This window comes from Penicillium manginii (assembly GCF_028828005.1).
Source record: "Penicillium manginii strain IBT 31320 chromosome Unknown utg000006l:1.0-4164085.0:1.0-4166146.0, whole genome shotgun sequence".
NCBI classification, from domain to species: Eukaryota; Fungi; Ascomycota; class Eurotiomycetes; order Eurotiales; family Aspergillaceae; genus Penicillium; species Penicillium manginii.
This window is the reverse complement of record NW_026643107.1, coordinates 931,239-958,408: the sequence shown is the minus strand read 5'-3', so window position 1 is coordinate 958,408 and position 27,170 is coordinate 931,239. Positions and strand designations below refer to the sequence as shown.

At 47.0% G+C, this 27,170-nt stretch overlaps 10 protein-coding genes across 10 annotated transcripts; 5 read left to right on the top strand and 5 right to left on the bottom strand.

Moving 5' to 3' along the window:
• Positions 1-4,761: 4,761 nt before the first annotated feature.
• Positions 4,762-5,277, bottom strand: N7533_008714 (uncharacterized protein; the record flags this gene model as incomplete). The annotated part of the gene is made up of 1 exon (XM_057105364.1): positions 4,762-5,277. One exon carries the CDS (start codon positions 5,275-5,277, stop codon positions 4,762-4,764), a length of 516 nt encoding a protein of 171 aa, XP_056956813.1.
• Positions 5,278-5,423: 146 nt separating this feature from the next.
• On the top strand, positions 5,424-5,660 carry N7533_008713 (uncharacterized protein; the record flags this gene model as incomplete). Its single annotated transcript, XM_057105363.1, has 1 exon — positions 5,424-5,660. One exon carries the CDS (start codon positions 5,424-5,426, stop codon positions 5,658-5,660), a length of 237 nt encoding a protein of 78 aa, XP_056956812.1.
• A 1,262-nt stretch (positions 5,661-6,922) lies between these two features.
• N7533_008712 (uncharacterized protein) lies at positions 6,923-7,530 on the bottom strand (the record flags this gene model as incomplete). The annotated part of the gene is made up of 4 exons (XM_057105362.1): positions 6,923-7,195; positions 7,264-7,315; positions 7,373-7,454; positions 7,515-7,530. 4 exons carry the CDS (start codon positions 7,528-7,530, stop codon positions 6,923-6,925), a joined length of 423 nt encoding a protein of 140 aa, XP_056956811.1.
• Positions 7,531-8,189: 659 nt separating this feature from the next.
• On the bottom strand, positions 8,190-12,245 carry N7533_008711 (uncharacterized protein; the record flags this gene model as incomplete). Its single annotated transcript, XM_057105361.1, has 1 exon — positions 8,190-12,245. One exon carries the CDS (start codon positions 12,243-12,245, stop codon positions 8,190-8,192), a length of 4,056 nt encoding a protein of 1,351 aa, XP_056956810.1.
• Positions 12,246-12,781: 536 nt separating this feature from the next.
• Positions 12,782-13,292, bottom strand: N7533_008710 (uncharacterized protein; the record flags this gene model as incomplete). Its single annotated transcript, XM_057105360.1, has 2 exons — positions 12,782-13,063; positions 13,140-13,292. The coding sequence occupies 2 exons, from the start codon at positions 13,290-13,292 to the stop codon at positions 12,782-12,784; spliced, it is 435 nt and encodes a 144-aa protein (XP_056956809.1).
• Positions 13,293-13,384: 92 nt separating this feature from the next.
• N7533_008709 (uncharacterized protein) lies at positions 13,385-16,243 on the bottom strand (the record flags this gene model as incomplete). The annotated part of the gene is made up of 1 exon (XM_057105359.1): positions 13,385-16,243. The coding sequence occupies one exon, from the start codon at positions 16,241-16,243 to the stop codon at positions 13,385-13,387; it is 2,859 nt and encodes a 952-aa protein (XP_056956808.1).
• A 1,875-nt stretch (positions 16,244-18,118) lies between these two features.
• Positions 18,119-19,484, top strand: N7533_008708 (LysM peptidoglycan-binding domain-containing protein; the record flags this gene model as incomplete). Its single annotated transcript, XM_057105358.1, has 2 exons — positions 18,119-18,313; positions 18,369-19,484. The coding sequence occupies 2 exons, from the start codon at positions 18,119-18,121 to the stop codon at positions 19,482-19,484; spliced, it is 1,311 nt and encodes a 436-aa protein (XP_056956807.1).
• An 817-nt stretch (positions 19,485-20,301) lies between these two features.
• N7533_008707 (uncharacterized protein) lies at positions 20,302-21,440 on the top strand (the record flags this gene model as incomplete). The annotated part of the gene is made up of 3 exons (XM_057105357.1): positions 20,302-20,361; positions 20,521-20,765; positions 20,831-21,440. The coding sequence occupies 3 exons, from the start codon at positions 20,302-20,304 to the stop codon at positions 21,438-21,440; spliced, it is 915 nt and encodes a 304-aa protein (XP_056956806.1).
• A 2,678-nt stretch (positions 21,441-24,118) lies between these two features.
• On the top strand, positions 24,119-25,009 carry N7533_008706 (uncharacterized protein; the record flags this gene model as incomplete). Its single annotated transcript, XM_057105356.1, has 1 exon — positions 24,119-25,009. The coding sequence occupies one exon, from the start codon at positions 24,119-24,121 to the stop codon at positions 25,007-25,009; it is 891 nt and encodes a 296-aa protein (XP_056956805.1).
• A 189-nt stretch (positions 25,010-25,198) lies between these two features.
• Positions 25,199-26,824, top strand: N7533_008705 (uncharacterized protein; the record flags this gene model as incomplete). Its single annotated transcript, XM_057105355.1, has 1 exon — positions 25,199-26,824. One exon carries the CDS (start codon positions 25,199-25,201, stop codon positions 26,822-26,824), a length of 1,626 nt encoding a protein of 541 aa, XP_056956804.1.
• Positions 26,825-27,170: the final 346 nt, after the last annotated feature.

The following is a 27,170-nucleotide window of genomic DNA, read 5'->3' as shown; positions in this document are numbered from 1 at the left end:
ATTGGTGCGGGAGTACTCAAGAGTTTAATGATATTTTATGATCTCGAGGTTAAGAACCATATTCTGGCGGATAATTAGTAGTTTTAATCATACTGGAATGCCATGAGCGTATACGGGAGAATGATGAACAGAAAGAAAAGAGATGGCTATACGGGTTAAGCATATAGTGCGTTTACTTACTAGTCATGTGAGACTTGAAAGCCCTAGTTAGTTACTAGCAAGCACCGAGTACCTTTGTTATGATAGCTAGCAATGATACTACCAGACACATGTTTCCTCTTCACAACAGTATATCACAATAAGAAGATTTCGAACAAATTTATGATGATAGAAAGGTGTTACTATTTGAATTGCAATCTCATGAGAGAATAAGAATAATTCGAAGCACATATATACCGGATGATGTCTGGCAATTCTTGGCTTTCCGTTCCCATTCTAGTGCTCACCCCCCTCGCCGCTTTTACTCCCTGAGTAGAATTGAGCACGCCCCTGACCGGCCTGAGCTGATCAGTGATCACTATGTAATCAAACTGATCACTCACTGAGCCTGATCGAAGCACCCTGATTTGCTCAGTGAGCCTGCCCTGAGCACCATGATCTGATCACTGACCCTAACCCAAGGTCGCTTACTAGGCTATTGTAACTCAGGTGGCCTGAGTAAGTTAGCTTATTAAAACGCGACACGCTAGTTTGACTGCTGTACATGAATTAGCCTCGTGATGTTGCCACTAACTGGTGATTTTTCCCTTTGCAAACAGAATATACCTGATTAATTTTGTTCTTATAAATAGTTGGACCAATTGAGATTTGATGCTCCTAGTAGTATTCTCTGTTCTCCTAATATATATCTGATTTAGGAGAACTATCTAGGTAGATATTTAACTAGATAAACTACGTAAATGTGAAGGGCTACAGCCGAATTGATTCAATTGAGCGGTGCCTGCATGCTGTTTTTCTAAGGCTTGGAGAAGTGTAAGAAAAAGGGGGCGACCCATGGCGACTAACTATCCTGGGGAACTGATAGATCACATCGCACAGGCCAAGCCTGGGCCGAAGATCGGGACCTGTCCCGTTACAATATTCTTACACTATCAATCTATTTCTCACCCTACATAGTAAGTAACTTATGATTAAGATAGGACAGAGGTTATAGTGGATATAGAGACCCTAGAACTTTGCCCTAGAATAGGTTCTAGGTGGATCAGAGAGGAAAGCTAGTTTCAAAATTTATAGCTTAAGAGACTAATACAGATAGTGGAAAAGTACTATATACACTCATAATTTATTAACACCTAGTAGCTAAACTAAAAGAGTAACTATTACTAATCTACCAATATATATCCTAACATATAGAATATCTCCTTGCAGTCTATACATAGTTACTTTCTATACATATTATCTTAGCTATTATTATTATACTAGATCCTTATATGATAGTAATTTTGTTAGTAAACTAGCTTAAAAGTATTTCTTCAAGTATTCAATATCCTATTCTCAGTAGTTAAAGCACATCTACCGTCTCTGGTACAAGGTAGTAGGTAGGGGTTAGTTCAGAGAAAGGGATTTATTTATATTAGTCAATATTGTTAAGTAGCGTCTAGTTAGCCTATAACAATTACAAACTATATTAAGGCTTACACTACTTCTAGATTCAGCATTCAGTTCTAATCAACTAACAGTAACTTTCCGCCCAGAAAGAAGAATATATTACCTTAGTAAGTGTAAGTACATTACAGTATTCCTGTCGGTATACAGTCTACTTCCAATATCAAAAGAGAAAGTATTCAACAGTCTCAGCAACATTAATTTGATAAAGATATCCGTTAAGTCTCACTATACCAGTCCGGAGTTAGGCTAGCATACTTACTTCTTTCCACAATAATTGATTATGCAGCTACCAGGTGTGTTTCCCTAGAAGTACTATATTCACTCGTTTAGAATATCTCCCTACGTAAGTACTGATTTATATTCCTAAGCTAAGCAAGCCTGATAATATATTATAGAGGTAAGAGAATCTACCTATATAGATCCTCTACCTTACATCCCCTTTAATTCTTCTTCCGCATCCTTCACGGAGCATAGCCGGTTCCGCAATTTAATACTAGTTTATACCTTAAGCCTACTTCCATAGCCACCCTAAAGACTCCATCCTTAATAGCTATCTTCAGAATCCTATTCTCTCAGTAGACTAATACGTACGTCTGTCCTCTCAAGCTATATAGAAAGTGTCGTATCTATGGTCCACCTGCCCAGCCTTCCATCACTTCCATTATATACTACACCCCACAGGTTATCAAATCTAATTTACGCTACCTTGTAAGATCTCTCTAATAAGACCAACTATATCTTACAAGAGTTTGCCCAGTTATATTCTCTCTGTATCAAAACAGCTAAGTAACACAGTATTACCCCTCCTACTAACTAAAGTACCTTGTTATTCTCTGTATAGATTTAAGCATGCCGGATCGTGCTATATCGTTTATACTTTTATTTTGACTATATCATTTCTGTGTCTTTAACCCAGTAATATCCTTCTTTTAATAGAGCAACCTAAGAGTACCCCAAGGGTATCCTATCCTACAACCCTAGTATATACTGATTATGGGATCAGTTTCACAGTCGTGTATCAGGTAGTTTTCAAAGTATTCCCTTATTATCTGTTACGTAGGGTCATAGCCCCTAACCCCTAAGCTCTCGCTCTGGCTATAGCCCTAGCTAGAAGACAGTGCTAGCTAATAGTAACTCTTCTTAGCTCTGTAAATACTACCCAGACAAGGTTTTCACAGGTTCCTAGCCAACACCACGGGGATCTAAGAGTCGTTACTTGTCTTAGTACTATACAGTAATTCTCGAAATTACCTTAACTAGTATATACCAAGATTCTCTTTCTCAGCCCCACTACTAAGCCCTTAATGTAGATTATATTTTAAGTATATTACATTAAACTGGGTACACTGTAAAATATACTTTGTATAGGACTGTAACTTCCTACATAATATTACACATTACCTACAAAAGCTTAGTAGAATTATATAGAACCTATAACTAGTAGGTTTCTACAAATTATATAGGGAGGACCGCTTAGCACCTATTAACTTAGAACTTAGTCTGCTTAGTAACTTCGATTTTCCTCATCAGCCTATACAGCACATACCAGTCATCATTTCTAACAGATATCTCTGTACATCGATATAAATAATAAACTAATTCCTGAAAGAATTTACCGGCTATTACATATACATCGGATAAGATAGTGATAAACTTAAGACTTACCGCCTACTTATCTCTAAGATCAGGAACAGAGTTAAATAATACTAGGAAGGATAGTACAAAAGATTGAATTAAGATCATCATTTAAAGAGACAAGTAACAGTATTTCTCTTCTCCTTCCCTCACCCCGCCCGCTAGTACATCTACTCCACCTAGTCAAGCTTACCTTAAGAAACCAATCCTATCAATATAGTCTACTTAAGCATAGGAAACCTAAGCCAGATAGAAGTTTACGATAATTCCGTTAGTTAAGCCAAGGTACAGCTCCAATAGTAAATCATAGTACATCTAGTAATCTAAATCATTACTCTATTCTAAGATAAAATATTAAATAAAAATAATAATAGCTATTGGGCTCAAGATTAAAGAATCAGAATCAGAAAATAGCTCTCTCCAGAAGTACGTCTCATCAAGAGCCAATATATCTCCGTCCCATAGGGCTACCGCTATATCTATCACGACACGAACAGTATCCCCTGAGTTCCCCTATCCTACAAGAACGGCAATTGATACCATATCTGCCATTTCACAACTGACAAATCGGGAGTCCCATCCTCTAGCAATGAGCTTTTCGGATCGATTCAATACCGCAACACGTAAGGTGTTTGCTAGGCGATTCCGGTGGTGATCTATCCTCTGCTTTGAGTAAGCAGTGAGGATATCACGTAGTCCCCAATAAATAGACCATGATAGGGACGACCACGGTAGACTATCTAAAGCCTCGTCAAGAACAGCTGATTCTTGATTTCCGACATATAAGAGGACATCAGGAACACCATCTTCTTTATTAGGCAGGCGAATAATGACATCACCTTCTGATGATTCGTTTTCCATATCTCCTGGCCTCATCAATAAGTAGTCTACCTCATGGTTATAGGAACACATAAGACAAAAAACCATCAAAACTTCACAGCATTCTGCCCGAGTGGATCTACATTTATGCCTAATAGATAGTGGCTTGAGCTTCCACCGCCCCTCTACGGAGTACATGATGCAACTTGAGATTTTGAAGAACAGCGGTCAAGACGATTGCCCTCCGCTACCGTCACGATGCAGTTAATATTAGATTCGACACTCACGACTAATTTCTCTTAGGTTACGCGTCCGCACCGGGCCGCCCCGCGGCGACCCAATCAAGTACTCTGTCTGGAATGCTTTACCTCGTCACCCAACTTAATTAACCAACGAAATTCACGGGTCAATGGGACACGCGGCTAAGTGGGACACGTAAAACACCATAGTAAATACAGAAAAATGGCGAAGTGCAGAAGAAAATGATGATGGCATCTTCGTGCATCTAGATTATTTATGTCATCGAGAATGATGGGTTCAAAATAGCACGATTAGACACCAACGAATATATACAACAATTGTTTGGTATGTTGGGATTACACTAGATTGGCGTACTAGTCTCAACTTTCTGATGCACAAATCCAACCCATACTAAGAACGATAATGGCAGTCCGTCTTTGGAGAGTCCACAAGAAGCATTCAATATTTACGGCGGCCCATTGCCTTAGCATTGTTCATCCATGACAGGAAATTCCTTGTATCCGCATTTGCATGACCCAAGGTCTGTTGTTGCCTTTTGTATGCTGCTCGGAACTTTCTCTCTGCAGCTTTGTATTTTCCCTGACAATATATAATACGTCCAAGCCAATGAATAGAGAAAAGGGTATCTTCATGAGAAGGGCCAAGAGTGATCTCTTGCCCATTAGCAGCTTTCCGGAGCAATTCTTCTGCGTCTGTGTATTTCTCTTGGTTATACGGTGAATTTCCAAGCCAAAAAATCGAGTCAAGGGTATCATTATGAGCAGGTCCAAGAGTGATCTCTTGCCCACCGATAGCTTTCCGGAGCATTTCTTCTGCGGCTGTGTATTTTCCTTGTTCATACAGAGAACGTCCAAGCCAATAAATCGAGTCAAGAGTGTCTTCATGGGTAATTCCAAGTGTCCCTTCACGCCCTTCGTGCGCTTTGCGGAATAATTTTTCTGTTGAGAAGCGCATTGTGCCGCGGTGAACAGAGGATCGGTCAAAGGGGCGTAATGAAGTTACATCAGATTGAGTTATTGCATTGCTTTTCTCCACATAGTTGCCTGCTTTTCTCTCGGATACGCCTTTCCCTGGTAGCGCGACCTGGACCTGCCGCACCGATGAAATTGTTCTCCTCTTCGTGGATCTACAACCTTTCACACGAACAACTAGAACAAATCGCTGGGGAGGAAGCAGCTGTCCGAAGGAAGCGTCGCCAGTTGCAGAAACAGGCGAAGGAGCTTGACACTGGCAGAAGAATCCTACTCCAGCTTGTGAAAGAGGAATTCTATCTCCTCGAGTTGCGCAAGGCCAATTTCCCTTCAAAGTGGTCTTTCTTACGTTTGAGTTCGAAGTAGCCAACGAGACTGGGAGCCTATCATGGAACCCTTACTGAATCTTCTTTTTGTGGCAAACAAGGAAACGCTGAAAACATAATTCTCTAAATTAATCTCTTAAAACTGCGGTTTCATTAAAACAGTATCCAGAAATTCTTCTTCCGAATCCAACGATTCTCAATAAACATCTGGAATACTTTTCTCACGTTCAGCCGCCTGCATGACTCGCCGAACAACACTTTTCAGAAGTTCAACCATGTCCTTTGAACATTGCAAGTCCTCTCTTATCATTGCTCCCTTCGTACTCTTGCCGCGTATTTGGGAGCTTTATTAATAGATCCTGGCTATTAGAAGCGAAAGGGAAATAATTACTTTTTCTGCAATTTCCTTTTAGGTGGTTATCTTCTGATTCACTGCAGAGAATATGCTAATCATAACCAATTCCTTCTCTTTTTGAGCTTTAATGTCCTTCTGCAAATTGACTAGCTTTTCATATAGAGTCTGGATTTAATCCTATTGCTCTTTGACCCGACTAGAAGTCGACGATGCTTTCCGAAAGTCAGGATCCAAAGTAAGTTTGCAGAAGTGCTTGATGATTTTGTCCTTCAAGAAATCTTCATGTTCTACCTGAGGAGTGACAGACCCTTATTGCGTGGCTTTCTTAGTTGTTGGTAAAGACATAATGAATATAAAGAATAATGACAGAGGGGAGTGGATTGAGATTAGTGGAATCAAGTCGATAGGGGCTGCATTTATTTATATTCTCTTTTATACTCGAAGCACATATGGCTGCACACAGACGTTTGGTGGTTGTAGACGAACGGTGGATTCACCTTTGTGCGCACAGAAATGAGCCCTAAAGCTGTAGAAGCTTGGCCTTCAATTGCACTGTTTCCCGTGGATCATCACTTGAATCCATCATCAAAAAAATTCCAGAGCGTTCGACTATGCATGAACACTCATATGTAGACAAATTTGGAGCATTTCACTGTCTATCTGTTTTTAACAATATCATCCTCACGGGCCGCTTGTCATAACTTATAACCTAAAACCAGATAATACACCTCACGACGGGCAAATCGCAACACTGCCAGTCTCAACACAACAGCCCGCACTTTCACCGCAAGAGCAACCAGTACCGGTAGTAAGATAATCAGAGAACTTCCTCCCGTTTTTATCCTCATAGTCTTGGCAACCGCAGACGCTATAGCATAAAATGTTTGATCAGTTTTTTGTCGCATGATTTAACGGAGCGAGGGCCGGGGAGTTGAATCGGTATTATCTTACCTAGCAGTGTAGCCGTATCCAGGATAGTCCATGTTCTCGTAGAATTTGGAGATGGACCATTCATCTGACGGGTCGCAAATCAACAGGTTGAACATTCCCGGCTGAGTGTAGATCTTCCTCTCCATAATGTCCGAATAAGACCATTTCAAGGTTGTATCAACATTTGTATCCACCGGTGGAGTATAATTGAATCCTCCAGTCACAAAGCTATTGTAGCTTCCCTGGATGACGTGGTCAATCGTGAAGTTATAAGTTCCGGTGTCCAAGTCCTGACAGTTCACCACAGTTAGTAGATATTCGAGGCCATTTTGAGGTGCCCAACGTATTTGCATCTTACCTTGTAGCCAGGAGGGTCGTCATATGTGAAAATGACATTATAATCGCTTATTCTGCACAGAATCAAGTCAGTAGAGTAATGCGACCGTGGCAAGGGCCTGGATATTTACCCTTGTAAGTAGCACCCGTAACCATCACCGTGGCCCACCCAAGCCTGGAGCTTCTCGTTCCACTTGTCTTTATGACCGTTGACTAGAAAATAATTCAGCAAGTTTCCCCTGTTGTTAGAAGATTGACGAATCAAAGCCTTACAGGTGCTCTCATCCATTGGATAGCAGTATAGGAAGACCGAGTCCGCGTTCCACAACTTATTGACAATCGTAGCTTCGAAGATCTGTTGAATATGATGTAGTTCAGAGGTATTAAATTGTGTTTTTACTCTAGGAGGAAAGATGAGGCTATATATACAACGTGTAGCCAAGTTGATTTCCAATCAACTTGGTCTTCTGTATAGACACCACGGAGTTAATTCCGATGGTTCGGCTTGATTCCTGATCTGCACCAGCCTCATATCACAACATTCCCCCTCAGAATCGCTTTGCTAGCAGGGCGATACTGGACTCGCGCAGAGCAGTCAGGCCTCAGTAAAACCACTCAAAACCCATGTTGGGAAAATAAAGTGGAAAGAGCGCCTGCGCTGTCACGCGGTGTGTCTCGAGGTCTCTGAAGCATCGACGCCTAAGAGACTACAAAACTTGGCAAAGGCCATAGGTCCCAATGGTTTGGTGAGACCGTCCGCGGCCTGTTCCCCAGTTGGAATATATTGAAGCTGAATCTCGCCTGCATCCAGCACCGCTCGCTGATAGTGAAATTTCACATTGAAATGCTTCGTCCGTTTGTGGAACTCGGGATTGCGAGAAAGCGCAATGGCGGACTGGTTGTCAGCCATGATGTTAGTAACCGGCGACCGATACAGTTGCGTTTCGGCTAGAAAAGTGCGGAGCCACTGCAGATGCAGAATAGCGTTGTACTGCCCGATGTATTCGGCATGTGTCGTAGACGTGGCCACTTCCCCTGTCTCTTGGACGACCAGGAAACTGGCGCCCCTGCAAGCTGGAACACATAGCCCGAGGTGGAGTATGCTCCGTCAGTGACGACGGAGCCCCCAAAGTCGGCGTCCGTGTACCCGATCAACTGCCCACTGCGGTAGGTAATGCGATGAGATTGCGTGGCTTTGACGTAGCGAAGCAATCGCTGCAGAGCGACTTGGTGATGCGATTGCGGCTGGGACGTGAAGCGACTCAACACGCCCAGCGCAAATGCAATATCCGGTCGCGTGCCAACCATGAGATACATCAACGAACCGATGGCAGTCGCATACCGAGCTTTTCCTTCCTCGTCTGGAGGTTCCTCTGGACGATGGTTAAGGGTTTGCTTGGGATTCATCGGCGTAGACTTCGGCTGGCAAGTCTCCATGCCAAAGTCGGAGAGTATCTTCTGAATGTACTGGTGTTGGTGAATAGACACGGACCCATCGATGTGATAGTCGAATTGGATCCCGAGGAACGATTGTGGAGTGCCCAGGTCGTTTAGGCGAAACTCTGTTTGCAAGGCCCGCCGTACTTGTTCTATTTCGTACGTGTTTGCCGTAGCAACAAGAAAGTCATCGACATAAACGCAAACGACACAGTCCGGTTTGTAGAAGACACAGTTGTCCGATTGGGCCATGGTGAAGCCGTGAGAAGCCAGGACGCGGTGGACGCATTGGTACCAAATCCGCGGGGCCTGCTTCAGGCCGTATAGTGAGCGGCGCAGCCGACACACATATCCTGGTTCTTCGAAGCCTTCGGGCAGCTCCATATAGATAGACGAATCGACATCACCATGAAGGAATGCGGTGATCGCATCGAATTGGTGAAGTTTCCATCCGCGCAGCACGGCACTGGCAACAATGCAGCGAACGGAGTCCATCCGTGACACCGCGGCGAATGTTTCGTGATAGTCGATACCATGTTTCTGCCGGTAGCCTTTAATGACCAATCGCGCTTTGCGCGTTCCGTTGGCTTTGGTCTTGAAGACCCATTTGCACCCAATTACATGATCTGTGGCGGGAACGTCCTTTCGCGGGACCTTTTCCCATGTTCCGTGTTCGAGAAGTGACGCATATTCTTTCTGGATGGCGGCCCACCATTCCAGCTGGTTTGATCCAGACACCGCTTCACGAAAGGTCGTCGGGTCAACTTGTCTGTCCGATGCAGTGTTCAATGTGCCTGCCGAGTATACCTTGCCGAGTGATTCCAGGAGGCGCCGTGACGGTCTTCGTCTGCGACCATAGATTGAATACCCAAGATCCGATGTCAAGTCGGTTCCTTGTTGGCTTGGATTGACCACTGGAGGTGTCTGTTCGTCACGCTCAGATGGCGTTTTATCTTTATCACCTGACAGAGGTAATGGCGATGGAGGTGGTGTAGGTAGCCCACTGGCTGAGCTCGGCATTGATGGAAAGACGGGCGATGGAGGAGCGTTGTCCGGGTGGTCATTGCCTGTTTCCCCCTCGACGAGTGGCGCCACCGGGGTCCTCTCGTCGAACTCGACATCACGGGAAAAGACCGTCTTTCCCGAATGGATTTCATAGAGCTTGTACTGATTCGGCTCGCAATAACCTAGCAGTCGGCACTCAGACGATCTCGCTCCGAGTTTTGCTCGATGCTCTTTTGGGATTAAGACCCATGCCCGGGAGCCAATCCGTCGTAGATGTAACAGTGATGGCGGCTTCCCGTAGATAATTTCGTACGGGGTCTTTTTCTGGAGGATTGAAGCTGGCGCGCGCAGCTTCAGATAGACCACAGTGTCCACTAACTCGAACCACCAGGAAGGAGGTAGGTTCGCATCGGACAGGAGCGTGTTGATCCGCTCCCGGATAGTGCGGTTGGTGCGTTCGGCCAGTCCATTCTGTCCTTTGCAGTATGGCGGCGAGGTGTCGAACTCAACTCCCTGGCTTTCGAGGTGTGTTCCGATCGGCAGGTATTCTCTTCCATTGTCGGTGAGGAACCTCTTGATCTGGGCGCCGAACTGTCGGTGCACCCAGGCCTCAAATTGTCGGAACTTCTGGAGCGCTTCATGCTTCCATCTCATGGCATAGGCCCACGAGCCTCGAGAATAGTCGTCAGTAAAGGTGATCACGTACCTGGAGCCCTCTTTGGCCATCGGCATCTCCATGATGTCCGAATGGATCAATTCGAATATTCTCGTTGAATGCAGACGTGGCCGTCGTGCACGGGAGTTCCTCTTCTGATGCTGCTTACCCGACATACACGCTGGGCACTGCGGCGTTGCCTGCAGCTGCGCCTGTGTCAGCGGTCGGTACGGAGTGCCAGTCTGCCGGAGGACCACCCTCAAGTCGCCCCGGTTCAGATGTCCCATCCGAGCGTGCCACAGCGCTTCGGGGGCCTGGTCCACTCCTGTGCCCGCATCTGCTTCGAGTATCCGAGCTTCACCACCGAGTTCAGAGGTTGACGCTGTACATTCTACGTCACTTGACTCCTGAGGGTCGTCGACGTCCATGGCCACCGCCTGCGGTTCCAGGGAATCTGCATGGTCATGGGTCGCCGGCGCCCTCGCCAGTTGGACTCGCTCTCGGGATCTTTTGCTCACATGGCACCGCAGGATCAGTAGATCCTCCTCCGTATGGTAGGCGGTCCCCACCGTCCGTCCTCGGCGTTGCACAAAGACGTTCTGCGGGTGCGCCACCACCGAGTAGCGGTCTCGTAGTAGCTTCGGCACGCTGATCAGGTTCATCCCGACGCGTGGCGCGAAGTATACATTCTTTAACACCAGGGGTTGGTTGAACTTCCCCCGGAGCGTGAGCTTCACCGTACCAATCCCTTCGGCTTCCACTGGATCGCCCGCCGTGTCCAACATCTCGCGATGAGGCCGAAGACTGCTGAAGCAGCTGCGGTCCCAGCAGATGTGGCTGGTGGCGGCCGAGTCCAGGATCCACCGGGGTTGCGGTGCGTGGGTATAAAGGGTCGTCACCCTCGCCCTCACGATATTGATCCGCGGTCTCTTGAAAGTCGGCGGGCCCTGCCGATCTTCCATCTGGCTTGATGGTATATTTTGCATGTTGTTTCTTGGTGAGCCGGAAACACTCCGTTCGGTCTTCAGGGCATGGTCCCTGGGCGGTTGTTGTTCACGCTGTTTCTTCCAGCATTCCGCAACTACATGACCGCGCTTCTTGCAGTAGTTGCATTTCTTGGTGTTCTTCTGCACCGTATTGATGGAAGGGTTGCTTGTTCCGCTGGAGACTCGCTGCGGGAATGTCGCAGCGTCCTTTCGCTGCACTGTCTGCTCAGCATTCGCTAGACGGTTGCCGATATTGGCCGGGTTGACAGGATCCTTGTCATTTTGGATCGCATCCACAATCAGGATGTATTCCGGTCCGATCTGCGTCAGTAGGATTGCAATGTGCGCTTTGTCACCGATGGAACCAGGGGCGATCGCATTCAATCGATGGACTAGCATCCGTACACGATCGACGAATTCACGTGCACTGCCGCAGCGCTCGCCGGTGGTCTCGCGCAGCTGAGCGAACAGCTCGCAGAACGTGGCGAGTTCCATCCGCCGGTACCGTTCTTCGAGATCATTCCAGAGGTCCCGGGATGTCTCCAGCCCCGCGACATGGACACTGATATGGGGGGACAGATACCGGAAGATAGTGTGGTAGGCTTCGGCCTCGCGGCGCGACCATTCACGGTGGCGCTCGAATGCCTGGACCTCCACTTCGAGGCGCGCTTCGATGGCGCGTTGCCTCACCGCCCCCACGAGGTGCGATTCCACCAGGGGGTGGATGTCCGCCGTAATGGGCTTGGCGTACTTGAAAGAGCAGTCAGGGCGCTCAAGGTCGCCCGACACGACATCCCAGACCTGCCTTGCCTTGAGGTAGGAGGTCATGAGGCGTTTCCAGGTTGCGAAGTTGTCGCTTCCTGTCAGGGGCTCGATGGCCGTGACGGCTCGGTCGGGCGAGTCGTGAACCAGAGCAGACATGGTTATGGTTGTGAAAGCGGGGTAGATATATAGTTAAGATAGTCAAGATGAATCTCAGATGAGTAGAGACGGCACCCGAGAGTTGCTGCCGGGCTCATAACCTGATGTAGTTCAGAGGTATTAAATTGTGTTTTTACTCTAGGAGGAAAGATGAGGCTATATATACAACGTGTAGCCAAGTTGATTTCCAATCAACTTGGTCTTCTGTATAGACACCACGGAGTTAATTCCGATGGTTCGGCTTGATTCCTGATCTGCACCAGCCTCATATCACAACAGAATATGCTGTTGAATTTCAAGCTCACTGATTTGATTCGAAGCCTTTGGACTGATAATAGGAATATTCCGTTTATCCAAAAAGACACCATGGTCGAACAAGTCAATCATCTTCTTGCTGCCTCTAACAATATCGTCTTTCCAGGTGTTAATCCACTGAGTTCGAAGGGCACCCGACCATGAAGTGGCAGTGCTATAAAACGTTGTCAGTATAAGCTGCATATACTTTACTTCTTTCGCCATCCTGCCTGGAAAATTACTCACAGACTCAGATTGTCGGCTGCGGTCGAATCAACGTCATTAATTGCGTTCAGACCTTCGGTGACCATGCCTCCGAGGAAAGCACCCGCTGCCGTCACCTCAACATTTCCTGTAAGAGTGGTGACAACCACAAGCATTGTACTAATTGCTGTTAAGAATTCTGACCAGAAGAGGCTCATGTCTGGAGGTGGTGGCCAAGTGAAGTCTTTGTACATGGACTCTGCGAGGTTGCTGAAGTTCGAGGGCATATCACCGGTTGCTGTGTAAAGAGCTCGCATAACCTAGAGGAGAGATAAGAGGCATGTCAGCAAAACAAGGTACCTCGGTATAGAAAGATTGAAATTCGGATGGACTCACGCCGTTGAGATTAGCAATCGACAGAGCGGTGCAATACTTCCAACCTGTACCCTCTGTTGTCGTCGTACAGTCTGGTGCCTGACATACGTCGTCATCGATTCTAGAGCACCCTGATACACTTTGTCCTGTGCTCAATGAGTTTATCATTTCCATGACAAAATCGTCGCCATTATAACCATCCAGGTATGAGGACAATGCAAGAGTGGTTCCTATTTTATCCCAAATAGAGGAGTCGATGATCCCAGCTAAAATTGTGGAACAAGGTCAGCAATCAGTTCCTCCACAACATGAAAATGCAAGAGCACTGTCCAATAATAGGATAATATGAAGGAAAATGGCTTACAGGCACCAACGTCAGCACAGCTTGCATCACTTGTGAAATTAGCATCAAGCAGTTCCAATGACATGGGGTTGTCGCAGGAGTAGAAAGTTGAGCTTGTCATCTGCTCGCAATAGTCTTCTGGACAGTACCCATATTTGCAGCTGAAGGCACAAAGGCCAGAATAACTGGTGTCCAAAGTGGAGACTGGGCAGTAGCTGCCAGTGGCTGAAATTAAAGTAGAAATAATTGTACCCTTCTCGGTGCAGGTACACATGGGACTCGGGCAGAAATCGTACTGGCAACTGAACTCGCACAAATCTTTGTAGTTAACATCGCCAGTGCCAGCAATACAACCCGTAGTGGAAGTCTTGGAGGTACAACTTGGGAAGGAAGATCCAGTGGCTGCACTCAAAGATTTGCACTGGGATTCGAGTGTACTCTCGTCTCCTTCGAGATCCACTGCCCAATCCGTTGTGCCACCAAAGTTGAGACTCTCATACAGTGCTGTTCGGACCGCCTTATTTCCATCACTCATCCAGGCTACCCACTGCGTGTCTCCGAAATTCAGCGTGTCGGAGTAACTATCCGCATCAAAAAAGTAGATTGAGTCGGACATGGTAGACTGCGCGTAGTAAATCTCCGCATTGCCGAGATATCCAGCGGTATCGGTACATGAACCCTTCCATGCCCCAGATTCGGGTCCAGTGTAGGTGCACATTGGGTCATAGCACTCTGGCGTTGTCATTTGGAAAGATCGGCCATAGCTAGTGACACCAACCATGATCTTGCTTGAAGCTACGCCAGCCTTGGTGATCATTGACAAGGCGTTAATGGTTTCCGTGAGATTCACAGCGGATCGCAGGCAGTTTCCGGCAGGGCAGCCAATCTGGGCGTTTTTGTTGTCGTAGTCCCATTGTCCATGGAGATCGTAGGTCATGAAAATGATATAGTCGACGATTTGGCCAATAGCCTGGATTGGGAAACCTTGCAAGTACCAGAATGAGGCAGGGGCAGCAATTGAGATGGATGCTCCAGGCTTAGAGGATTCCAGGAACTGTAACCGCAACTCATTCAAGAACATGAAATAGTTGATACCATCTTGCAAACTACCAGCCGGAATGTACTTGATATCCGGCTCGCTAGGGTATTCCCAATCGAAGTCAACGCCATCAAGGTTATACTTTTCCACAAAAGCGACAACGTTGGAGGCAAAGGTAGCACGGTTATCCTCAGTCACAGCCTGGCGGAATCTATCGTATGTGTCCAAGTTCGTAGAGAAGTCCCAGCCACCAAATGAAAGAATCTTCTTCCAGTTGGTGTCCAGATTGACGAAAGTATTGAACTGTCCTGTGATATCGGACACATTGATTTTGAAATCGGAGGTGATAGTAGCAAATCCGAGATGAACATGTGTATAGTCTTTAGTAGCAATGCTCACCACGGAGGCGCTCAGGCAGGGACGTTTTTGATCGTAGCCTTCAAAATATGCGACTTTCCTAAATTCTGAAGGGGCATCGGATTTGACAATTGAAGTTCCACAGTTCGAGATGCAGCCGTTTGTGTTATTCTTCGCAGTGCCAGGTGCTCCAGTACTGGATTCAGTGATGGTACAAAATTCGTCTGTTGTGCCACATTGTCCCCAAACATCACAACAGGCATTTAGTGGGCATTCGTTCATTGTGGATAAATTTGTGCCCGAGGGCGGGGTTATTGTGCCAGGGACCTGAGGACCACAGACAGCATTGGCGACCGGAGCGGGCATAGGGGAGGAACCATCGCTAAGGCAGATATAGCCCCCAATTTGAAGATCATTGCAACCGAACCAGCCCCACGTTTCTTTGTTCCATTTTCCAATATCATCAGCATCTATGTCATAGGCAGCTGATAGACCCTGGCAGGTATCGTCATGCAGAACGGTATAGGTATAACAGGTACCGTTGGAGTACTTTGAAGGCGTATAGTCAGGGAGTGTGCCTGAGGTACAACAGACATGCTGGCCTGGTATCAAGTTGTTGCACCATGTGGTGGAGCCTGAGTTATACTCATAGAGCTGAGAGAGGGTAATACCACAGGCCGTTGCTAGATCACCACATAATTGTCCAAGTTGAACCTGAGCGGTGGAACAAATCGATCGAGGGTGCAGAGAGCGAGCTGCATGACTTGCAGAGGGTTGGATTGTGGAGGCCGGAACTTGGTGCGGGACTTGCATAGAGAAGGTGATATTCTTCCGGTCTGAAGAGTCTCCAAAAGAAGTCACACAATCGCCCTTGGTCCATGATTGGACCGCATGTTGAACCGCAGCAATGTCACCAGTAGCATCGGCAATTATTCCAAATCCATAACGACTACTACGAGTTTCATCGCAGAGTCTCAGGAGGAATGTATCGGGCGAGTTGCTTTCCTTCAATGCAGCGACAAATTCTTTCACAGCGGTATCTACCAAGCCCTGTCTTTGTATCTCAGAGCCAACGTAGATACCAACCGCGGCCTTGCCAGATGTGGCAAAGGCAGTGGTCTTATTACAAGAGGCTTGTTGCTTGACATATTTCTCGAGATCTTGAGTTACAGCGACAATATCTGACACCTCACTTGAAGAACCACTTGACTTCGTCTGGGCCACTTGTAAGCTTGCAGTGACGCTCACAGTGGTACCAGCAGAGGCCTCGCATGAGACACTGCTGATAGAAAGCGCCGTATCGTCAGAATTGACAGCACAGGCCCGGATGCTCTTTTGACTGTTCTCACTGGAAAGTGAGTTGAAAAGTACAAAGTCGAGCATCATGGTTTCATTGCACCATGATAAACGGTCAACGCTGTGATAAACAGTCCAGTTGCTAGGGTTGGATCCACTTTCACTACAGCTCAGTGGACAATGGCTTAGGGCAGCCCGGACAAGTGCAGGGTTGGATTGAAACACGCTATGGATAGTAGCAGTTGGACTACTATGGGCGGTTGCAGGGCGAGATAAAGTTGAGATGGGGTGTAAACGAAAGTAATCATCCAATTCCGAAGGCAACGCACTGACCAGCCAGGACTGGCTAGCCAGCGCGGCCAACAGTGGATAGAATAGGTGCATAGGAAATGCAAAGTAGAAATATAAAAGAATGGATTAACGAATGAATGGATAGAATGTTTGGTTGTATTTATTGCAAATAATACGAGGAAACAGGCTTTTTATTTGTACACTGAACGTGAAAATTCCATTCAATAACTTTTGTGACTTCGGCACGACCGGCACCTCAAAAGATTCTTTTCCTCAGCTCGAATTGGAAGCAATTGAGTCTAACTCAATACGAGACGGCGATGAAAACCGAGGCCACTTGTCGTGATTACTGGATTTCCACATTCGTCCTATACAACCAGGGGGCCAGAAGGAAGTATAGCGGTAATTTGAGGACATAGTATCCATTTGACCTGGATATCGTGATTCCATTCGTTACTTTCAAGTACTAAGAACGCCTAAGCATCTATATTCCAAGACTCGGCCCCAAAACGCTAGCGACTGCTACATCGCTTTGGCACTGACTTACTTCGCATAGTACGCTAAGAAAGATCATCCCAATACATCGGCACTATAGGAACGCGTAATAATGGCATGGTACCCATGTTCCTTGAAAATCGTAGTAGTATTGTCGCCTCCAGAGGCAACAGGAGTCATGAGATATTCCAGCTCAAGTTTAGTTTTGAAGTTTAGTTTTGGAGCTAACAGGGACATTTTAGCAAATAAAAATGCGAGTGCCTCAGGTTTTCGAGCGTGAGATGAACATACCTCTATTACCTGCGTGTTCCGTACAGAAAAAGCGTTCCGCCCCCCGAGGACGACCATGTTGGCTTTCTAAACGCACTACACGAAGTCTGACCCCTTGCCCACAAAAAGCCTCCTTTCTGCCCTACGACTAGGGTTCTGACCAGTTCTAGCCATGGTAATTAGCCGGGATGTAACGCAGTCTAGTTTCTTGCCTTAGCCTGAGGCTAGCGGGTAAATAAGGAAAGAAAGAAGTGCACGGACCTTATGAGAGTTTGCCAAGAAGAGCGCAATTGACAGCGCAATTAAATGATAATGAAGGCTCAGAGAGTCTCAATCAAATAATTCAAGTCCAACCAAAACTAGTGTGTCTCGGTTACAGCTGTACTTCGGAGGGTAGAATTACCAGGCGGACTTGATTTCCAAACTTGGGAAGTAAATATTCCTAGTCATTTTATGAGATATTTGAAGATTTTCCATGAAAACGGATAATCGATTTCAACAAAAAAAAGGGCGTGACTTTAAGAGCTACTCGTACATAATATGTCCCACCTTGTTGTCGCCAGGGATGTTGAATTTAATCTTCCACATGAAGCCACCAGGGCTGTATTCAAATTTCAAATCCAGAGGGTAAAAGGCCTTCCAGCTTGAAGGCGACCCTAGATGCGAAGTCCGGGCCGGATCTCCATTGTAACATTGTAACTCTCCGATTTCACGGATGTAAAAACGACGGCCACTATCATTTATGGCTTCAAGCTAGAGTTAGCCCATGATCCCTCGGTAAAAGCGGCATAAAGAATGTACCGTGTTCCTTGGGGAGTATAAAATCCTTCGTATCAATGAAAGGTCTCTGCTCTCAGGAAACTCTCACCTCTCACAGATTCGAAGGCTTTTTGATCTTGGCTTGTAACTATGAGACTCCTTCTATCTCCTTTGGCTGTCATTGTCGGCACCCCACTGGCTGCAGGCTATCTGGTGGCTCCTCCAGGAACTGCTTTCCCAGGCACTATATCGACTTGCAGTGAATGGGTTGCTTACGCCTCGGGCATGACCTGTGCCTCAATTGAAAGCACATATGGAATTACTGCAGCAGAGTTTGCTACTTGGGTGAGTGTTCACTATAGTTATATCTATGTTTGGGTCAATCAACTAACATTTCTAGAACCCGGACTGCGTTTTAGGTGGCTCATGCTCAGTGATTACTGGCTTCGACTACTGCATCGAAGTCAATTACGGCACTATTTCTGCGTCATCTGCTTCGTCCACCACGAGCACTTCTACTCAAACTACATTTGTCACCTCTACCACTACAACGGCTGGGAATGGAGTAACTACTCCAACTCCAATTCAAGCTGGGATGGTTGACAACTGTAACAGTTTCCATATGGTAGTCAGCGATGATACTTGCGCTACCATTGCCTCCGCAGCTGGAATTTCCCAGACTGATTTCGCCGACTACAATCCTGGTGTTGGCAGCGGATGTTCTTCCCTCTGGCTTGGCTACTATGTCTGCACTGGTATCATCGGCGAGACTGCTAGCAAAACCACCGTAGCCTCGACTACCACCGCAGGAAATGGAATCACTACTCCAACCCCTACTCAAACCGGCATGGTCGATAACTGCAACAGCTTCCACATGGTTGACAGTGGTGATTCGTGTCAAACTATTGCCACAGCCGCAGGAATTGTTCTGGCTGACTTCTACTCCTGGAACTCCGGTGTCGGCAGTGGTTGCTCTTCTCTCTGGCTTGGATACTACGTCTGTACTGGTGTGGTCGGATCTACTCCCACAACTACTGCAGCAACTACAACAACCGCTGGCAATGGAATCAGTACTCCCACTCCCACCCAAGCTGGCATGGTCGGTAACTGTAATAGCTTCCATATGGTAGTTAGCGACGATACATGTGCCACCATTGCATCGGAAGCGGGCATCTCCACCACAGACTTTTACTCATGGAACTCCGGTGTTGGTAGCGGCTGCTCCTCGCTCTGGCTTGGCTATTATGTCTGCACCGGAGTTATCGGATCCACCCCCACAACTACCAAGAAGACTACTACTTCAACCGGGAATGGGGTTACCACTCCGACCCCTACTCAGCCTGGAATTGTTAGTAACTGTAACAAATTCCACGAAGTTGTTAGCGGGGACGGGTGTCAGGCCATTGCTAATGCGGCGGGTATTACTTTGGCCCAGTTTGAAGCATGGAACACTCAAGTGGGCAGCAGCTGCTCTACATTGTGGTTGGGCTATTACGTTTGTATTGGAATCCTTTAGTTGGATCCGCATGTACCGAGAAGGGACTAACTAGCATTATGAAAACGAGTACACAGTTACATAGTGAAAAGAAAAAATGAACATTGATTTGGTGTTGTTGACCCCTTTCCCTCGATATGACCCTTGGACCCTCGTATTTGTCTCTAGCACTTCGTAAAGGGCACTAAATTTAGGGGGGCCAGCCCAGGAGGCCTAGCAATCACCAACCCCATTGGCCTCCCCTGCAGCTAGGGTTTCGGCTAGATTCCAGGCCGAGTTGGGTTAAGCCGGGCTAAGCATTGTGTTAGCTCGAAAAGACCCGCCCTGATCATGAGGTCTTGTGTTAGAGACTATGCCCGACATGAATAGATTCCTCCCCGCGCCATGATAATTCGGCTTTTCGGTCTCCAAGCAGCTGCGGGGTAGCATCCGACAGAGATTTTAGACGAAAACGATGCAAATTCTTAGAACTAGTTTAAATTGGACCCAATTGAAGTCCTAAGTTCCTAACTACAGACTAGTTTGCGTTGCATTGTCCACAGGGACTACGGACCATAAGGAGAAAAGTAAGTCAGCCACAGTTCAGGGTCGCTAGTCCCTATTCCAACTTTCTCAGGGTCACATCGTCCTGCAGCCACCATCCCGCCCTAGTCTCTCTGGGGCTGGTTGGGCGCCTGGGGTCGACCCCGGTCACTGAGCTAAACACCCGTGGGCTTTTCACGTTTTCCTCCGTCTTTGCCTCTTTTAATCCTTCCTATTTCTTTCTTTGTCATTTAGCTCCATACCCAGAGAGCGTTCTCCCCTTGGTGTTCAATTTTCTTTTCGACGACATAGCACGATGAGACGAATTTTGTCCACACTGGCTTGTTGCCTCCTTCACCCTCTAATCGCATCCGCGGTAGGAGACGCGAAATACAATGCTTCTCTCCCATTCCGACCGAGCAATATTACAGGACTAAGTGATATTTATCTTTGGGTTGGATCGTATGTTGGTTTTTATTCACCTACATCGCTGTTGCTAACTTTCGGGTGTAGGTATTACAATGCCACGACGAAGATAGAGTTCACGCCCGAGATCGGATCGACAGCGAACAACTCTGTATGCAAAAACCTTCGGGGCCAAACGTTCACTGCGGAATATAAGTCTTTACTCGCTATCACAGAGAGGGGCCCTTACAATCTGGGATCAAACCCAGTCAATACCCTCTTGACCCTCTGGAACTCGGATGCAAACCTTACCTCGCTCTCCTCGGGGTCACCATGGACCTCCTCGTCCCTAGAATGGTATATCGAGTCAGCCCCGTAAGTCAAAACCCACCCTAAATTGAAGCCTGTAAACACTTTCTTACTAATTCTAATTCTTAAAGCTGGGTGTACTATGCGAACAATGGCTTAACTGAAAGCGATGCGGGTACCGATTCTTCCGTCAAAGATGTCTTCAATTTGACCCTATCGCCAGACACTGAAGGGCCCCCATATAAACTGACAGGAACCATCAAGGACGCAGACTTAATGATGAGTAGTTTTGAAATGGATCTCAAGCCCTGCAATACTTCCACTGAGACCAGCCAGAATCGCATGACGCTCGTTGATCGTGATTGGACTAATAATGCTGGTTGGACCTGGACATATCCCACGGTTGACTTTCAATTTGATAGCCGAACGGCCAACTTCACTTTGAATGGATATGCTGCTGGGTTTCCCTATCTGATCAATAGATCCGATCCCTCAAAGCCACTAGGTCCGGATGAGGTACAGGGGAAGATCAAGGTGTCCTTCTTCGGGGTCATCGACTCTTACCACTCTGACACTTTAGTCAACAGCAGCTCAACGCCCACTTGGCTTCGAACCGTCGGTTTTGGAAACAACTCCGCGAATATAGGCTATGATAGTGGCTCTCTTAGCTCGCCCCGTCCATTGCACTGGGGAACTGTTGCGGTTTGCTCTGTTGTTTCCTTGGCTTTTATGTATTTCTAATCACCCCCTGACGAATGTATATATGACTATTATGAAGCATTAATCAAGACCGATCATTAGTGCGTTCAAAGCTTGTGTAAAAGTCTTGTTTCATTAAGAACGATCGATCTCCCAGGATGGAGTTAAATCACTCAGGGGCAATTTTATTCCCATGTCAGTCCGACCATCCACTTAGCGTGTGCCCTAAATTCCCATGATCAGTGGGGCTGTTCCCAGGACGCAGAGGAATTATTTTTACCCAGGATCATAATCTAAGCTCCCAGGAGCCCCTGAAGCACATATGTTACACGCTGGGACCGTAGACACTTTCTCCCATTTAAACCTGTTCATTGCTGCATCTTCCTCGTTCAATGTACTAAACTTCAACAATTTTCTCCATGCTACATTAAGTTCAGAACTGAATCTCTTCTCTAAGCACAGGGGTAAGTTAAACATCCTGATCCTACTTGTGGCATGGTGAGTACCCAGCTAAATCCGCTTAGGGGAATTGATTTTTGAATGAGTCTTGGAAGCATGCTACGAAGATTATGAGCAGAATTAGATCAGAAACAGCTTCTCGAGGCCATTTTAAGAGCTTTTGCCATCTCTAGGTACTGTCGAGGGACTTTGGTCCTTGAATGGAGTATCTGCAAGCACCTCGGAATCATTAGAGCCGCTTATGTTGAGAAAAGGTCATGTGAGTCATGAACATCGCTTCTGCGTGGAAAGAAGTGACATCGAGGACTTACACACACACACAATTCATTAAGGTCCGGCGGCTGAGCCGAGAGGGCAACTATCACCGATATACCAATATATGCATGTTTGAATATACGCCGTGTCTCCTTGGAGCCCATACAGTACTTTCTTCCGTATCTGATATCTTAGCTTCCAATCTCATAGTCGGTCCCTGTGGGTCAGTATTGATTATTAGACTGGCTTGAAGGCGCTTATTCAAGTGTTCAATATCCTATCCTCGGCAGTTGAAGCGCGTCTATTGTTTGCCACAAGGTGTTGGGGGTTAGGAAAAAGAGGTATTCTATCAGTTCGTCGGCAAGTCTAGATGGCCTCAAGTCGGCCTGTAGCGATGGCGAATTGTATTGACGCTCGCACTGCTTCTAAATTCGGCTTCTACTTTTGATCATCGGAGGGTGACTTCCCTCCCAAGAAGAAGGATATGTTACTTCAGTAAGTGTGGGTACATTGCAGTATTCCCGTCCGGTGCACGGTCCACTTCCGACATCGAAAGAGAAAGTGGTCTACCGTCTCTCTTGCTTGTCCACATACATATTGATCTCTCTCGGTGGCATTAATTTAAAAGAGATATTTATTAAGTCTTACTATACCCGTACGGAGCTAGGCTAGCACAGTTACTTCTTTCCACGATAATCGGTCATATAGCTGTCGCGTGTGTTTTCCTGGAAGGGCCTTATTAACTCATCTCAAATATTTCCCGATACTCTCGGGTAGCTTACTAATAGGGATTACTTAACTAGGTACGCACGATCTTTAGAGTCATTGATTTTATTTTAGGGACCTATCCTTGTAGGATAGTATCTTCTTACATTATAGCTCTAGCCTGCTCTTTCGCTAGCCCTAGTAGCTTGTTATCTTTACTAGTAGGGATCTACTAGACACTAATCTGATTCCTATACCTCTGTAGTCTTTCTATTTTCTTATAGATTTAACTGATAAATTCCTGGCCTGGCTGTTGTCGTAGGTTTCTTAACGTAAGAGCTACTACTTTATTACTTGTGATCAGTGTAATCTGAAAGTCTTTCAATCCTTTAAGTATCTTAAGTATATATACTATTACTGCTAGCTCTGTAAAAAATAGATTATACTCTATTCTTATACTTAATATAATAGATAAGGTCTTGAGTCTTACTTTCTAAGAGTAAGATAGTTATTTCTTAATTATTACTCTAAATCTAACTAGCTTATTTTATACTAAGCTACTAAATATAACCTATATCACTCTACCTAGTATAGTTAACCTATCTAAGACAGACTTATTATTAGTCTGTATATATACTTTCTATAGTGCTAGTGTAAACAGATTAATAGTTTTCAGTAATTCTATCTTGATGTTTTTCAGTATATTTACTACTTAGTATAGTAGTAAGTAGTAGTCTCTTCTGAACTTTCTAATCTAATCTATATTTCTACGAAGAGGATTAGTCTCTGGTAGTGTATAGAGATCTATCTATATCTTTACAGCTTACCTCTAGATCTAGTATTATACTATAGTAATATAGGCCTTAGCCTCCGCTATACTAGTTATAATAGTGAGGAATATACCTATAATTATTTATACTTCTATCTTTCACACCTAGTTAATTGGTCCTATGTTTTGATTCTTGAAGGTGTGTATCCAGATACTCGAGGTATAGTCTATTACTACTAATATAGAATCAAAACTACTTAAATTACCATGATTTTATGTAACTTCATGCACTAGCCTTGTATAGTTAGTATCAACATATGGGATTCCCATGGGATTCGCCTTTTGCCCATAGCCTCATACCAAGATCCCATGGGAGTCCCATCGCCCATGCACCGGTCTAGGCGGGGTACAGCATATGATTTAAAGAATCTCCTCCGCCATCCCTTCCGCGCGCCCTTCTTCTATTTACTAGCCTGCGTTATCCCCGCCTTTTCCCCTCCCCTCCTGTAACCTGTTCAAGAATCCAAAGAGGATGCCCCGCCAATACACCGAGCTATGTCGTATGTGTCCCCGCTCCTTCCTCTTCGCCGTCGTCGCAAAGGTCGGCCCTGGTTGCGAGAGCCGCCCCCTAGCCGTGGCCTACCGCCAGGGGAATAATTCTATGGAAGACACACATCTGCAGCGCGTGGAACACTTCGCGGCAGACACTCTTACACTTATTGAGATCCTGTCCGATCCTGCGAACCGCGCGCCGCTGGAGGCGGAGACGGCCATTGCACGAGACTGGTATTGGCGGACTCAAGGGCATGACAAGGATCGATTTACTCCGCGACCCAGTGTTCCAGACTCGGTTCAGCCGGCTTATGTGCCCTGGGAGAAGCGGAGGGAGTCTTCCCAACCCCGACCCCAGCTGCCTTGGCGTGATGACGCCCCTACCCAGTTTCCATTCGCCACAGCCTGCCTATTACTGGGACTGTTGGGCGGCAAAGGGGATTGCAATCAAAGGAGTCGCACGCGTTCGGGCGACGTCCAGCTTCAGCCACTATCCACTGTGTTCCTGGGCAAATGCATCGAGCATGGGCTGGTCGTTGTGGATATTTCCGACCTTGACAGCGGCGTCAAGTATGGCATCGCGGCCTTTCCCGTGCGCTACATGGCCGATGTTCAGTACAAATCGGACTCACGTGGCTGGGATTCCAGGCAAGACCCCGCGCCTGAAAAGGAGCCGGACGTTGTACCCTTCAGTCCACGACCTCGACGGCTGTTGTCTATTCATCAGTGGCTAAGCAGGTACTTCCACTATGACAACCTGACCAGTAACGCTACTCTCTGCCGCCTGGATAATATGCCCCGTCTTGGCACTGCCGCCTTGGATTGTATATATGTTCCCACGCGACCTGTCAGGGTGAATTGCAGCAACTGACTGAATGGTAGATATCTGGCCTCGACAGATTAAGCCATATATGACTACATTCGAGGGCTCGCCTCAGGCATCGTGGAGAGATGTTACCTGTGACATCTTTAACAGTTTGTCGAATCCCCAGACCTTACCTTGAACGCATAGTTCTCACCATTCCTAACCTATAAAGCAGCTCTTATCCAACCTTTAAAGATGGTGACCCGTATCAAGAAGACATCAAGCACAATACCTCCTGCGGGGACAACAACAAACTCCATATTATCTGGCCCGTCGAGGGGTACTTCCTTCGACTGCACAGAAGATGATTCGGCCACAACCGCCTCAAGCATCAGCATATCAGACGACCAGCCGCAGCACATCCCAGCGGACATGGAACGCGTTATTGATGAGCTGCTTGTTCTTACTCACCAGCCCGACGAGCATCCCCTCGAGAAAGCAGCGGTCGACAACTTGCAAATAGTATCCAGGTTCCCCGAGCAGCTGCGGGAGCAGCTCGAAGAGGATCCACACAGACTTGGCCCCTTTAAGGTCTCAAGCCATGTTCTGGCTGTTGCGTACGCCGGACGCAGTCACCTCAACTGGGCCGCCTTTCTTCACCTCACGCCCAGCGTGATCGCTGCTGCCCTTGCATCTGATGAGGTTCGGGGTGCGTCTGCGCTTAGCCTGGGCGCTGATCAGTTTGGGCTGGACAGTGGCGGAGACCTCAAAGAGCTCACCGCGGCCATGTCAAAGTGCACGGGCCTAAGGCAGCTTTGCCTCTTCCAGGGACTTAACAGGCATAGTGACGATTCCTCCACCCATTGTTACTCAGAGCTGCTGCTTCTTTGGCAGCGGAAAGCGGTAGAAGAACAAAGACACTCGGAATGGCTCCAGCGCAAGACCATCCATGCAACATGCGCCTTCTCAACATCCCTGCGTAGCCGCGAATGCCTAACCTTGTCTTCAACCATCACTCGCAGCCTGGCCTCGGCCCACGCCCCCATCCTTCCTATGATGCACATGTTCATGTTTGGGCACCACCAGGATGGAGACGGCCCAGATATAGCTACAGAAAACGTCCAGGCATACCAAAACTTCTACTCCATGAAGAATAGCCTATTAGACGGTGAGAGCTTCGCCGTCCGCTTCCTAGCCTATTTGTCGGCCTTGAGCTCGGGTTCGGAATCCGACAAAGCTATTCTGCAATTTGCATACCACGGGGCCGCATCACCATCGTCAGATCCACTCGGTGTCATCCCCATACCAGCGGGATTTTTCAATTACCACTTTTCGCCCAACGGCCCATCAAGACCCAAACCCAGCGACATACGTCCCGGCAGCTGGGTGATACTGGTCGGCTCTTCGAAACAGATATCTGATCATACTGAAACTGTGGTGGACACGCCATCAGAGCTTTGTGGACCACCTCTACTTGATTCTCCACGGGAATACCACGCTGACACTAGGCAGCGCTCTGCTAACACCGACCGAGGGAGCCGCACGTCGAGGCCTAGCGACGACACCGTGGTCGCGGACAACGACGTCGTCATACAATACTCCTTTGTAAGGATCCGGCAAGCCCCTACTGAGACGATCAAGCATGGCCAAAGAATGCCCGCCTACACCGATAGTCGTGCCCAGATAGTTGGCGGGCTCACGGACTTTATCCATGAAACCGCGCCGGAAACCAACCTCTCCACATGGGAGAAGCGGATCGGGGAGATACAGATGGGCCTTTGTGCCCAGCGGGGCTCCATTAGAACAGGGAAACGTTACATCGACATTGGGACCATGTCCGAGAGCAGGACTAGGGACCTGCTAAACCGTTTACTATCGTAGAAAGAGAAAAACAGAGAAAGGCCAGGACGCAAGAAACAAGAACAACAAAGCAAAGCGAGACCACAGAAAAGTAAAAGAAATAACAGAAACTTTCCGACTATCACCATAGACCCCTGGCCCTCATACTCTTCAGTCAACGCAGCAGCACCAGGGGTAAAAAAGAAAGCAGAGGACCCCCCCGGAGAAAGAAACCGGAAGATCTCAGTCCATCATATTTGCTTCCATGTCAACCCAGATCTGATCGAAAAGTTTCTCCTTGTCAGCTTCCGAGGTGTCCATCGGAACATTGGCATAAGACCACTTCTTGTTAGGATCCTTGTTGGCCAGGTCCTTGAGAGTGGCGTTG